At 42.5% G+C, this 14,197-nt stretch overlaps 1 protein-coding gene across 9 annotated transcripts in view; it reads left to right on the forward strand.

Moving 5' to 3' along the window:
* ADCK1 (aarF domain containing kinase 1) overlaps positions 1-14,197 on the forward strand; it is a 196,202-nt gene that overhangs the window by 168,778 nt on the left and 13,227 nt on the right. For all 9 annotated transcript variants that reach the window (XM_069092316.1, XM_069092315.1, XM_069092323.1 and 6 more), the window contains one exon: positions 12,049-12,198. In XM_069092316.1, the coding sequence (XP_068948417.1) occupies positions 12,049-12,198 (150 nt within the window). The remainder of the gene's footprint in view (positions 1-12,048; positions 12,199-14,197) is intronic.

Raw genomic sequence — 14,197 nt, forward strand, 5'->3', positions numbered from 1 at the left:
GCCTAACTTTTGAATCCCTGATGCATCAAGAGCTGACCTCTGAAGAGTCGGGAGGTGTTTCAGATGAATATGAAGGACTGTCTTCTGCTTTGACAGCATGACTCTTTGTCCTAGTGAGTCTCATACTTTTGGTGGATCTTACTAAGTAGATCCCTCAAAGAGGATAAGTCTCTTCTCTAGCATACCCAACAAAGGTATTTCGTGGTGAAGTCCCTAGTAGGTAAAAGTCTATTTCTAGGGAGGCATGAGGTGATATAATTTATTCTCAATGTGATTTTGCTTCCCCAAGCATTATCATCCAGGTAAAGTTCAATTCAAGCAAACTTATAGCATAGTGGACAAAGCACTAGATAAACAATAAGGAGTACTTAGTTCTGATCCAGATTCTCCCACTAACCAGCTATGGGACCTTGGACAGATCATTTCAAATAATTATTGAATTTAGAGCTGGAGACCTCAGAGAACATCTAATCATAGAGTCACAGAATCTCATTTAGAAGAGACCCACCCTTCAGAGACCAATTAGTCCAACCTGTACTTGACCAAGATTCCGTATAAAGAAATTACTGAAAATCATTATTCAGCCTCTGCCTGAAGGCCTGGAATTACTTCCCAAACAGCCTCTTCTGTTTTGGGACAGTTCAGATCATTGGAAAGTTTTTCCTTATATCAACTCCCCCAACTTCCACATACTACTCCTAATTCCGCCCTCTGAAGTCACACAAATCTAATGCCCCTTTCACTTAAAAGTCTTTCAAATATTTGGAAGATGCCTAGCATATATCCTCTAAGCCTTCTCTTTTCCATGCTGAATAGCCCCAATTTTCTTCAAACGATCTTCATGGCAAAGTCATCTATATGAAGCCACAAGGCATCCTGAGGGGAGAGACAGGATGCCACAGCTACCCTGTGAGTCAAACCACTGCCAGCACCTTGACCACTACCTTCCCTCAAACCTCAGAGGGGAAAGCCCAGGACACTGAGCCCAAGAGCCCTGAGAATAAAATTTTGTTGTTATTGTTATTTAGTTGTTTTCATTTTTATTTGACTCTTTGTGACTCCCTTTTGGGGATTTTCTTGGCAAAGATACTGGAGTGGTTTGCCATTTCCTTCTCCAGCTCATTTTACAGATGAGAAACTGAGGCAAACAGGGTTAAGTGACTAGTGCTGGGGTCACACAGCTAGTAAGTATCTGAGGTCAGATTTGAACTCGTGAAGATCAGTCTTCTTGACCCTATGCCTGGCACTCTATCCATTTTGCCACCTAACTTCCCAAAGACAATGACTTTTGTTGTTGAGTTATTTTTCTAGTCATGTTTGACTCTCTGTGACCCTATTTGAGGTTTTCTTGGCAAAGATAATAGAGTGGTTAGCCATTTCCTTCTCCAGCTCATTTTATGGATGAGGAAACTGAGGCAAAGAGGGTTTGATAACTCTGTCTACATATGCTGCAGCCCCTGCTTCTTCAGCCACCATAGCCCCTGAAGACCCAGAAAAAAGTTCTTTCTACCAAAGTCCCTGGCTCTACATCAGAGATGGATATGGTTTTATCAGTGGAAATTACTAAATCTTCTCTCCCAGCTTGGCTCTCTGGACTTTTCTACCATCTCTGTCCTAGCAGGTTTCTCCATCATAGGGATAGATACCTTCACCTCTGTGGCCCCCTCCTCCAGTTGGTGAGGTATTGCCCAGAACTGCCATTTGAGGAGGTACCCAAGCCATCCATGCCCACTTCTCTCCTGGCTCTGTTCCTGACTCTCTGGACTTTTCTGTCTTCTTTATCCTCCCCTTTTGTTCAGCTCCCATTTATGTGTTTTCTTCCCCCATTAGAATGTAAGCTCCTTGAGGGTAGGGACCTTCCTTATTTTTGCTTGTATTTGTATTCCCAGTGCTTAGCACTGTTGCTGGTACATCCTAAGTGCTTATTACATGCCCTGTCTGTCTATCTGTTGTAGATATAGTATCATGTGCTTTGCTGATGCACCCTAAAGATGACTTATAGCTGAAATCCCTTGTGCATGTTGGCTTCCCATTAGAATCAGAGCTTCTTCATGGGGCAGCTAGGAAGTGCAGTGAATAAAGCACTGGCCCTGGAATCAGGAGGACCCGAGTTCAAATCTAGCCTCAGACACTTAACACTTACTAGTCGTGTGACCTTGGGCAAGTCACTTAACCCCAATTGCCCAGCCTTCCCCCCTCCAAAAAGGGAAAAGAAAAAGAATCAGAGCTTCTTAAAAGCAAGGACTATTTGCTTTTTGTACTATCCTCAGTGATTAGCCTAGTGTTTTACAAACAATGAATGTTTATTAATGCTCATTCTTTCGTACTTTCTTCTATGGTCCTGGTTGCCTGCACCAGACATGCTTCCAGCTTATTAGTGTCCTTCTCAAAATGGGGTAACTAGAACTAAGCCATAATAATTCAGATACTAAGGCAGTTCTTTCAACTTTTACCACAAGGACATCATGAAAGGATTTGTCAAGTTTGTTACTGAAACTTAGGTAAACTCTGGCTTTAGCATTCCCCTTGCCAGCCACTCCAGTAAATCTCAAAAAAAAAAAAAAAAAAGGCAATGAGGTTAGTTATGCTGTACTTGAAGCCAGCTTAATAACCAAATTCTTCTCTTTCTAAATGCTTACAAATCTTCTCTTTAATTTCTTTTAAACTCTCCAGAATTTTGTTCAGGAATAAAAATCAAGCCTATGGACCTCTAATTTGAATCTTTCTTTAAAAAAAAAGTTGGTCCATGTAACCATTTTACAGATGAAGGAACTGAAGTCAAGAGAGGTTAAAGGACTTTCTCAATATTTTAAAGACAAGGGGGCAGAGTCAAGATGGCAGAGTAGAAACAGGACCTCCATGTAACTCCAGGTCCCACCGCCTCCAATTCATGTAAAAGGGGACTCTAAACAAACTTTGGAGCTACAGAACCCACAAAATGACACAGAGAAGCTAACCTCCCGCTGAGGGCAGGCTGGAAGGAATGGGCCATGCAGTGCTCTGGGAGCCGAGCCCAGCCCCACACTGAGGTTTTAGCTGCAAGGCAGGCCTGACCAACCATCAGCTGGAGGGACTCCAGATCACCAGCAGCTGTGGCAGTTTCCAGAATTATCAACACAGATACGAAAGACAAAGTGAGAGGTCAGTGCAGTCTGGACTTTGGGACCCCCTCCAAAAAGGGAAAAAGTATTTGGGAGTGTGTCGGCTTTTGCCCCCAGGGTGAGAAGCCTCTGAGGGCTGTGGCACAGCCCCCACCACATGGCAGCTTTAGCTCCTGGCCTGCAGACTGTAGGGGGACCAAGCAACCAGTCTGAGGTTTGGAACGAAGCTCCCCTATCTGGTGGCAGAGTTCTACTGTGGCAAAAAGCCCAGGGGTCAAGTGACTGAATGGCAACATGACCAGGCAAAGGAAGCAAACCAAGCAGAGCAATCCAACATTAGGCTCCTATTTTGGGGACAAAAAGGATCAAAGCATGGAACAGGAGGAAGACAGTGAAGTCAGAACTCCTGCACCAAAAGCTTCCAAGAAAAATACGAGCTGGTTACAGGCCATAGAGGACCTTAAGAAGCAGATAAGAGAAGTGGAGGAAAAATTGGGAAGAGAAATGAGAACTATGCAAGAAAATTATGAAATGAGAGGCAACAGCCTGACTGAGGAAAATAACACCTTAAAAAACAGACTAACTCAAATGGCAAAAGAGACTCAAAAAGGCAATGAGGAGAAGAATGCCTTAAAAAGCCAAATTTGCCAGATGGAAAAAGAATCTCAAAAGCTCACTGAGGAGAATCATTGCTTCAGAATTAGATTGGGGCAAATGGAAGCTAATGACTTAAGAGAAATAAAGATACTATTAAACAGATCCAAACAAATGAAAGAATAGAAGGCAGTGTGAAATATCTCATTGGAAAAACCACTGACCTGGAAAATAGATCTAGGAGAGATAATTTAAAAATTATTGGACTACCTGAAAGCCATGATCAAAGAAAGAACCTAGAAATCATCCTCCAAGAAATTCTCAAGGAAAACTGCCCTGATGTTTTAGAACCAATGGGCAAAATAGAAGTCGAAAGAATCCACCGATCACCCCCTGAAAAAGATCCCAAAAAGAAAACTCCTAGGAATATTATAGCCAGCTTCCAAAATTCCCAGATCAAGGAAAAAGTATTACAAGCAGCCAGGAAGAAACAATTTGAATATTGTGGAAACACAATCAGGATAACTCAGGATCTGGCAGCTTCTACCCTGAGGGATCGAAGGGCTTGGAATGTGATATTCAGAAGGTCAAAGGAGCTGGGATTAAAACCAAGAATCACCTACCCAGCAAAACTGATGTTTTCACGTTTCAGGGGAAAATATGGTCATTCAGTGTAATAGAAGACTTTCAAGCATTCTTGATGAAAAAACCAGAGTTGAATAGAAAATTTGACATTCAGATACAAGAAGCAAGAGAAGCATGAAAAGCTAAACAGGGAAAAGAAATCACAAGAAACTTATCAAAGTTTAACTATTAACATTCCTACATGGAAAAACGATCATTGTAACTGATGAAACTTTTCTCAGTATGAAAATAGTTGAAGGGAATAGAAATAAATAAATATATGTCTACATAGGAGGGTATATGGGTGTATGAATACATATGTGAATGTATGTATATATGTTTACAGGTATACATAGAGGGCACAGGACCAATTTAACAGGAAGGGATGATACTTAAAAGGTGAAATCAAGAGGTAAGAGAGGAATATAATGAGAGGAGATGGGAGAGACAGAATGGGGTAAACTATCTTATATAGAAGAGGCAAGGGAAAACAGTTACAATGGAGGGGAAGAATAGGAAGGCAAAAGGGAATGGGTCAACCGTATTCTCATTGAATTTGGCTCGGGGAGAGAATGACATACACACTAAATAGGGTATCTCACCCTACAGGAGAGTAGGGGGAAGGGGATGAGAAGGGGGATGATGGAAGGGAGGGCAGGCTGGGGGGGGGAGGGAAGTTGGAAGCACCCACTTTTGAAAAGGGACGGGATCAAAGTAGAGAATAGAACAAGTGGGAGGTGGGATAGGAGGGAGGGAATATAGTCAGTCTTTCTCAATATATCCACTATGGAAATGTTTTACGTAGCTACACATGTACAACCTATATTGAATTGCTTATCTTCCCAATAAGGGTGGGTGACAAGGGAGGTAGGAAAAGAATCTGGAATTCAAAGGTTTAAAATCAAATGTTTAAAATATATGTATATTATTATTATTATTATTATTTTACATGTAATTGGGAAATAAGATATACAGGCACTGGGGCATAGAGATCCACCTGCCCTACTGGAAAAGTCTAAGAGGATATGGGAGAAGATATAGGAGAGAATAGATTGGAGGAGGGGCTATCCTGTGGGACTGCTATTTTGGGGTGGTGGGTAGGGGAAAAACGGGGAGAAAATCTGCAACTCAAAATCTGGCAGAAAAGAATGATGTAAATCAGAAGTTAATAAGGCATTTGAAAAATGAAAAAAAAATATTTTAGAGACAACTTTGAAAGACTTGGGAACTTTGATGAACACAGTGACAGCCACAATTCCAAGAGTCTCAAGCTGAAACATGCTACCCACCTTCTGAAGGGTTATAGACTAAGTACAGATTGAAACATCTATATTATTTGGACATGGCTGATGGAGGAATAGAGGCGTTATTTTTCTTGCTTTCTCATTTAGGGGGAGGTGAGAGAGAAGATGAATTTCTGTTTATTTAAGAAATTAATTTAAGAAAAAAAGACAGGTCTTTATTTCAAGAAGAAGCTCAGTTCAAAAGAACTTTGTAATTTCCCAAAGGCAGTCTGGCCCTCTCTCCTTTTGTTTAGTACAATATCCCTTTGCAGTGTCTGCTCTAGAGATACGTATTGATAGACAAGCTGTATAGCTTGTCTTTCCAGCTGCGTGTCATCATCTGGACAAAAGACATTCTTTATATCCTTGGTTTTTCCTATGGGGATAACTAGATTGGACTCTTTTGAATTCTCTTTTGAATTGAGTGATTATGGATCTAATTTAGGAAGCCCTGTAATGTTCTGGGGCTTGTGGGTAGTGGTGACTGTCTCAGAACTGTCTATAAAATGAAGGGTATTGGTCTACAATGACCTCTCCATTCCCTTCCAGCTCTAAATCTATATTATTATGGTTCTATCAAGGGTAGTCTTGAAGGGAAAGAGAAATCGGGAAAGGGGGCTGTCAGAGGCCTGTTGGCCTATGTGGTGTGTGGAGAGTGTATGTGGTGTGTGGGTTGTTGCCTGACTGCTAGACCTATTGTTACCTTGATTGTGCATCAACAAATCTCATTCAGTTTTCAGCAGTAGTTGCTAGAGAATCCATTCTCCATGGTTTGCTTCTGAATACACAATTTCAGGTTAATTCTTTCAGCCCCAAGGATGCCCCCAAAGCACAGAGCCCACTATGGCAAATCACTCCAGTCACTTTTTTTTTTTTGGCCATACCACAAAATAAGTTTAAGCTTTGTTTGGTTATCCTCTCTATGGAAATCTAGCAGGTGGAGATCTGCAAGATGATGCCTGTATTTCTCATACTTTAAATACTTTGAAGTTTACAATGTATTTTTTTCACAAAAACTTTTTTTTAAGTTCTGTAAAGATAGTGCAACTATTATGATCCTTATTTTATTTATAGCTAAATAGATTGTTAACTAGCTGGAGCATTTACTGTTTGCCAGGCATTTTGCTAAGAGCTAGAAATACTAATACAGGCAAATAAAAGAGTCCGTGCCTCAAGGAGCTTATGTCCTGATGAGACGTGACAAACACATAAAGGGGATCTGGGGAGCAAGGGGAGAGGGCAAGGTGAGGAGGGAAGAGAAGGCCAAAGGATGAGTTGAATAGGAAGTAAAGTTGCTGTTGTTTGTCCTTCATTCTCAAAGAGGACCGTGATATCAGGAAGGTGTGAGGCAGGACTGGGCAAAGTCACCAGCCTCACTTTCTCCTCCAGAGCCATCTGAGTCCAGTGGCAGGATATAGATCAGGATGACTGGAGATGGCCCCAGCAGGGAGTGATGTGAACATGGCTGAAGGCCTTCAGGAAACAGGGCTAGGAAGTCACTAATCAGGAGAAGAGGCCTGGAAATTTTCCCAACATGGAAGGCACCTGGTAAACAGGTAGTCTAGAAAGGGATTGGTAAGCATATGGAAATATTGGACCAGAGGCTATCTGTTCTATTCTTAATTGAAGCTATGGGTCAGGGGTCAGGTTTCCTGTCATCATAAGGAAGAAAAACTTATTTGATCAATGTTTCATCTAATGAAATTTACTACAAGCTAGAGGTATGTGGGGACCACTGTGGCAGCAGGGGGCAGTGTGGAACAGGAATAAGAGTCCAGCGACTTTGGTAAGCCACTAACCTTTCTGTGCCTCAGTTTCCTAATTTGTCAGAAGAGCATAATAACACCTGCCCTATCTGTTGTGCACGGTTGTTATGAGGAGTGAATGAGATAATAGAATGGAGGCAATTTGAAAACTCTTTTTAAAAAGACAAGAAACTAAAGATATAGTTCAATTAGTTATTATTTTTCTGACACATTACAATTAAGCTGGAGTTAAAAAGAATAGGCCACACAGTTAGCATCAGTTTAATAAGCAAAAATAAATGCATAGAAGAACCACACAGAGAGATACAGGGGGCTTCACACAGATTTTCCCAGGGGGAAGAGCATTGGGTAGAAACAGACAATATTTTAATCCTCACAATGGTGGCTTTAGATTCACATGCTCAACAAAATTACAAAAACATGTTGAGTTATATTCGAGCACACATACACACACACACATACCACGAGGCTAATGTATATGTGTGTATAGGCTGTATGTATGTGTATCCTAGATGAAGCTATATATGTGTGTACATATATATGTATATATATATATGTGTGTGTATATATATATATATATATATACACACACACACTATGTATGTATATTGGTTGTTTGCTATCGTTTGTTCTCGAAGAGGCCCAAAATGACATCACTGTGCTAGAGTCAGGTTTCAGTGTGTCCAACTATGGCTGGTCAGACCAATCGGAGCTCATACAAATAGTCCCTGTGAATATTTGGGGTGGATTCTCCAAATTTGCGCATCTTGCATTTCCTTTGAGCTGTTTCAATTCTGCTTTGCTCACAGAGCATAGCACCTTCTTCGATGTGGGCACACCATGCTGAGCGGTCCTATGCCAGTGTCTTCCATGTCACACAATGAAATCCTTGACCTTGAGTGTGTCCTTTTATCGCTTCTTCTCACCACCGTATGAATGCTTGCCCTGTGTGAGTTCTCCATAAAACAGTCTTTTTGACAAGGTCACATTTTGCATTCGAACAATGTGGCCAACCCATCGGAGTTGCACTCTCTGAAGCAGAGTTTGAATGCTTGGAAGCCCAGTTTGAGTACGGGCCTCAATGTCTGGTACCTTATCCTATATATACATGTGTATATACATACACATATGCGCATATATACATACATACAGATAGCCTCAGTTTCCTCATCTATAAAATAGGTATAATAACAGTAATACCTTCCAGGGTTGTTGTGAGGATCAAATGATAAAAATAGGGGCGGCTAGGTAGCTCAGTGAGTAAAGCGCCAGCCCCGGAGTCTGGAGGACCTGGTTTGGTTCCCGCCTCAGACACTTAACACACAAAAACTAGCTGTGTAACCTTGGACAAGTTAACCCAAAGCAGTCTCTATATCGTATACTTTACCCTTTTCCTCCCTGTCTGGACTCAGGTGGATGCTTTAATCACACACACACACACACACACACACACACACACATCCCTGAGGTGGATGGATGCCTTAATGATTTACACACACACACACACACACTCACAAAAGGCCTCCAAAAGGCAAAAAAAAAATGATAGTAATAATTGTACTGTGTGACCTTGGGCAAGTCACTTAACCCTAATTACCTTGCCTTCCTCCCTCCAAAAAAAAAATAATAATTGTAAAGTACTTAGTACAGTGTTTGGCACATAGTAAGTGCTATATAAATGCTAGCAACTATTACTGTTGTTCTTATCATCATCATCATTATTAGCTTTCCCTTCTCCTGACCAAGAATCCCAACACTCTTCTCCAGCCCATTACGTTTAGAAACTTTTTCACAAAACTTACACTTTCTTTTTTTTTTTTAATGTTTTTATTTATTTATTTGCTTTTTGGAGGGCAATTGGGGTTAAGTGACTTGCCCAAGGTCACACAGCTAGTTTTTGTGGTAAGTGTCTGAGGCCGGATTTAAACTCAGGTCCTTCTGACTCCAGGGCCAGTGCTCCATTCACTGTGCTACCTAGATGCCCCAAACCTCACACTTTCTGCTGGCAGTAGAGGCAGCTATCAGGGAAGGATGTCCACAGCAAGCACCTCCCTCACGTCAAAAAGACCCTCTTCCCTTCCTCAGTTCTAGCTCTTCTCCTTCCACTGTTTCCTGACTGTGTGACCTTGGAAAAGTTCTATAACCTCTCTGAGCCTCTCTATGTCCCCTCATTTGTAAGATGGGTATGGTATCTGTTATCTCACAGGATTACGAGGCCTGGATGAGATTATGATAATGATGACTGACATTTATATAGCAATTATAATCTCATTTGATCCTGGGAGGTAGGTGTTATTCTTATTCCCATTTTGCAGATGGGGAAACTGAGGCAGGGCCTAAAATACACTGGTGAGATGAATTATAGTAATAGAGTAACGATTCCTGTTTGCCTATTTCCCAAAGCTATTGGTTGAAACCAATGAGATAATGGATTCAAATAGGTCTGACTTAAATAGTGGGAGGTATTTTTCTGTCTCTACCTGGACACTGTTTGATTACTATAGTCACTATTAGAACCCAGGCATGAGTGGTAAATTTGGTTAAATTCAACAAGCATTAATCAAAGGCCTGCTACTTACTGAGCACCAAAGACAAAAATAGAAGGTAGGCCCTGCCCTCAGGTAGCTTTCATTCTCCTAGGGATACAACTGTAAACAGCTAAGTAAAATGCAAGATAATATGAGGAAAGAGAGTTCACTCACCACTGAGAATTAGAAAAGACTTCTCTCTTTTTTTTTTTTTTTTTCAAACAGGGTTAAGTAACTTGCTCAAGATTACAGGGCCAGGTGCTTCTGGGTGGGTGCTAAGTGTCTGAGCCTGGGATTTGATTTCCAGGTCAGTCTGACACTGGAGCCGGTGCTCTTACTCACTGTGCTACCTGGCCGCCCCGAAAAGACTTCTCTTGGGAGGTGAACTGAGCCATGAAGGAAGCTTGAAACCTTAACTGCCAGTATGTGGTCAATGCTTGAATCTCTAGGACCTTGCTGTAGGATCTGAGGGTTGTTGTCTATTTTGTTTTTCCCAAGTTGATTCTCTGATTTCTCCTATTATTGTCTCTTACGTTTTGATCTTCTCTTCAACTGTTCCCTGGCTTCTCTGGTTTTCCAGTTGTGTGTGTGTGTGTGTGTGTGTAAATCATTAAGGCATCCAATCTACTTGAGTCATGTGTGTTTATGTGTTTAAATCATTAAGGCATCTACCTGTGTGTGTGTGTGTGTGTGTGTGTGTGTGTGTGTGATTAAAGCGTCCACCTGAGTCCAGACTCAGGAAAAGGGTAAAGTATACGATATGAGACTGCTTTACAGAAGCATCTGTTTGTTCTGGGGACACACATGGACAGACCTACCCTGGGCCCAGAGTTGGCTCTATTCTGGGGGACTATTTCCTGCTCCAGAAAGGCTTTTAAGCTTTAATAAAAGGGAGCAGAGATAAGAAGGCTGCCACTGGGGGTGGGGAAGGCAGCAATGACAGAATGATTTAAATGGCCTCTCCAGTGTCATTTCATCTGTGCAGACATCATAAATCAGATTAGCATTGGACTCAGGAAGAGACAGCATGGGAGAAAGGTGCATGGGGGGAAAGAAAAGCACTGTGTTCTGCTCACCCTTTAGAATCTGCTCCAGACTCTCTTATGCTGACAATCCCTTGGGGGGTTAAGCCATGGTTTGGTGAACAGGTGGACAGGTTTTCCCTGGTGGACCTGAGGACTAGGGTTTTACCTGTCTCATAGCTCAAGAGGGATGGTTGCTTTTTGTCTCCCACCTTCTAATTCTGATCACCCCCCTACCCATTACCACCCCCGCCAGCTAGGCTCTTTGGAGAATGGTCTTTCTGCCACCCCTCTGGCCTCGAGAGCCCCAGGCCTCACCTTGGCACAGTGTCCATGTTTCTGCAGCCCTGGGCTTCTCTTTGATGCAAAGATTTAGGACTAAATACCCACCTCACCAGTTTAAGAGGAAGTAGAGAAGAAATGTGGGTGTAGAAGCACAGGGCTTGGGATGAGGAAGAAGGAACTGGACTGCCCCACCACCTCCATCCCTCCAGTTTCTACTGTGCCTTTTGACTTGTTTGAGAAGTGGGGGAGGGAAGGGATGGAGGAGAGAAGTAGAAGAGAGTGGAGAATGAAGAGGGAGAAGGGGAAGGGGAGAGAAAGTGAGGGTTAGGAAAGAAACTTAAGGACTCTGAGCAAGTCACTGAACCTTGTTTGCCTCAGTTTCCTCATCTGTAAAATGAACTAGAGAAGGAAATGGCAGACCATTTCTACATTCTACATTTCTGTATTCCAACATTTATACCAAGAAAACCTCAAATGGGGCCACAAAGAGTCAGACGAGACTGAAAAAAAAAAACAACTAATAGCTTACTCCAGAGAGCAATTTTTGTCATTGGAAGAAGAATTTGAATGTTGCTTCCTTCCCCTTCCCACTCTACACACCCTCAGCTCAAGATCTGCAGGCCCAGCAGCCATCAGCTCCACTATAGCACCTGTTTCTTTGTACTCGACATCTTCTAGTCCCTTTGTCCCCTTCTTCCAAAAATGACAGTGCCTTACACATAGTAGGTACTTAATAAATGTTTATTAACTTACTGGATTAGATGGAATAAAATGTAAGGCCCAGCTTAAAAGTCTTCCAGGCCCAGCCCAATGGGAGCTTCATTCTTGACCTTTTCCTTTTTCAGATCTCCCAACAGTTAGGAAGGATGTACAGCGAGATGATCTTTGTCAATGGGTTTGTGCACTGTGACCCACACCCAGGCAATGTGCTGGTGAGGAAGTGTCCAGGAACAGGGAAGGTGGAGATTATTTTGTTGGACCATGGACTGTACCAGGTGAGTGGGAACACTCCCAATCCACCCTCAGAGCCAAGATTGGGATTGTTTTTGTCATCTTCCAAATTCTACAAGCACCTCTCTAATAAAGATTGATTTTTTTTTAAGGGGGGAAGATGGGGCCATTGGGGTTAAGTGTCTGGCCCAAGGTCACACGGCTAGTAAGTGTTAAGTGTCTGAGGCCGGATTTGAACTCGGGTCCTCCTTACTACAGGGCTGGTGCTCTATTCAGTGTACCACCTAGCCACCCCTAGAGACTGATTTTTAACTAGAGGATGAGGGGAGGTTTCACTGAGAAGGTAGCATCAGAGATGAGCCTTGAAGGGTTTCAACAGGTAGAGATGAGAAAAGGCTGTGTTCCCAGCACAGATGATGACCTGCATGAGTGCATGGAGGCAAGAGTGGACAAGGTGAATTTCAAGAATGAATGAGAGGGGCAGCTAGGTGCTGCAGTAGATGGAGTACTAGCCCTGGAGTTAGGAGAACCTGAGTTCAAATGTGACCTCAGATACTTATAGCTATGTGACCCTGGGCAAGTCACTTAACCCTGATTGCCAAGAAAAAAAAAAGAATGGATGAGAGTTCAACTTGACTGGATTATGGAATGCACAAAAAGAATGGTGTGAAATAAATGCTTGAAGAAAGGGAGGTTGCAGTGAGATTGTTATGAGTCTTAAATGTTAGGTTTAAGGGATTTTTATTTTATCCTGTGGACAGTAGAGAGCCAAGGAAGGTTTTTGAGGCAAGAAAGACATAGGGTATTGCATCTTCTGCCCTAATATGAAGTATGTGAGACCTCCAGGAGCCAATGGTAAGAACTGATGCTCCATTAAGTGATGAATGCCATGAGGGCAAATACCTCAAGTCAATGGCTCCTACCTCTATTTCTTTCTTTCTTTTTTTTTTTTTAAAGCAGTTGGGGTTAAGTAACTTGCTCAAGGCTACACGGCCAGTTATTTCTGGGTGTGGTGCTAAGTATCTGAGCCCGGATTCGATCCCCAGGTCATCCCCACACTGGTCATCCCCACTTACTGGTCATCCCCACACTGGTCATCCCCACTTACTCGCTGTGCTACCTGGCCGCCCCTCCAACCCCATATTTCTAACCCCACTCTGAAGTTTAGGGAAATTCCTAAGAGGCTAGCCTTGTCTGAATAATGTCTAGGAAACCAGAGATTTTCCACCATTACATTGGGAGTGAAATGAGGTAGTAAGAGAAGCACTAGATGTAGAGTTATAAGATGTAGATACTTAGTAGATGTGTGGCCTTGGGTGAGTCACTTATCTCTCTGGGCCTGTTTCCTTTTCCACAAAATGAGGAGATTGGCCTAGATCAGAGGTGAGGAAACTGCAGCTCTTTGACTAACTCCAAATTTCACAGAACAAGTCCCCTTAATAAAAAGATTTGTTCTGTGAAACTTGAACTCTGTCAAAAGGCTGCATCCAAGGACCTAGAAGGACACATGTGGCCTTGAGGCTGCAGGTTCCCCACCCCTGGCCTAGATGATTTGTCTCTAGGAGAGAGGACATGATTATTTAGGATCATTTAGGTTGAAATCCCATCATCTCTTTCACCTTCTAGGTAGGGGTCTTGGGGTGACCATTTATGTGTGAGGTGAGGGAAGTGTCAACTGGACCAAATCAGCTGGAGCTGAACAGAGCAGGCTAGAGACAGGAGAATCAGGACTTAAACAGATGTTTAATTTCAAAGTAAGGGAAATGACCTGCAAGTAAGAACACATGTTGGGGCCCCGCCCCTAGTGGGGGGACCTGCTTTAGTGTGGCCAAATCTCGGGGCTTATACCAATGGCTGCACAGTGAGCTGCAGTCCTGACAATGGGGTCACAGCAGCAATGAGACAAGTTTGATTCATAGCAGGGTTGCATGACCAGAATCTGTCCAACCTCAGAGAACACCTGGTGCTGATCAAAATACAATAATTAGGTGATTTTTTTCCAGAGGGTGAGTGCAAAGGATTTATATTCCAAGCTCAGGGCAC

Source organism: Petaurus breviceps, unplaced genomic scaffold (genome assembly GCF_028583685.1).
Source record: "Petaurus breviceps papuanus isolate PSGF00001 unplaced genomic scaffold, PetGlider_PUasm1.0 189, whole genome shotgun sequence".
Taxonomy (NCBI): domain Eukaryota; kingdom Metazoa; phylum Chordata; class Mammalia; order Diprotodontia; family Petauridae; genus Petaurus; species Petaurus breviceps.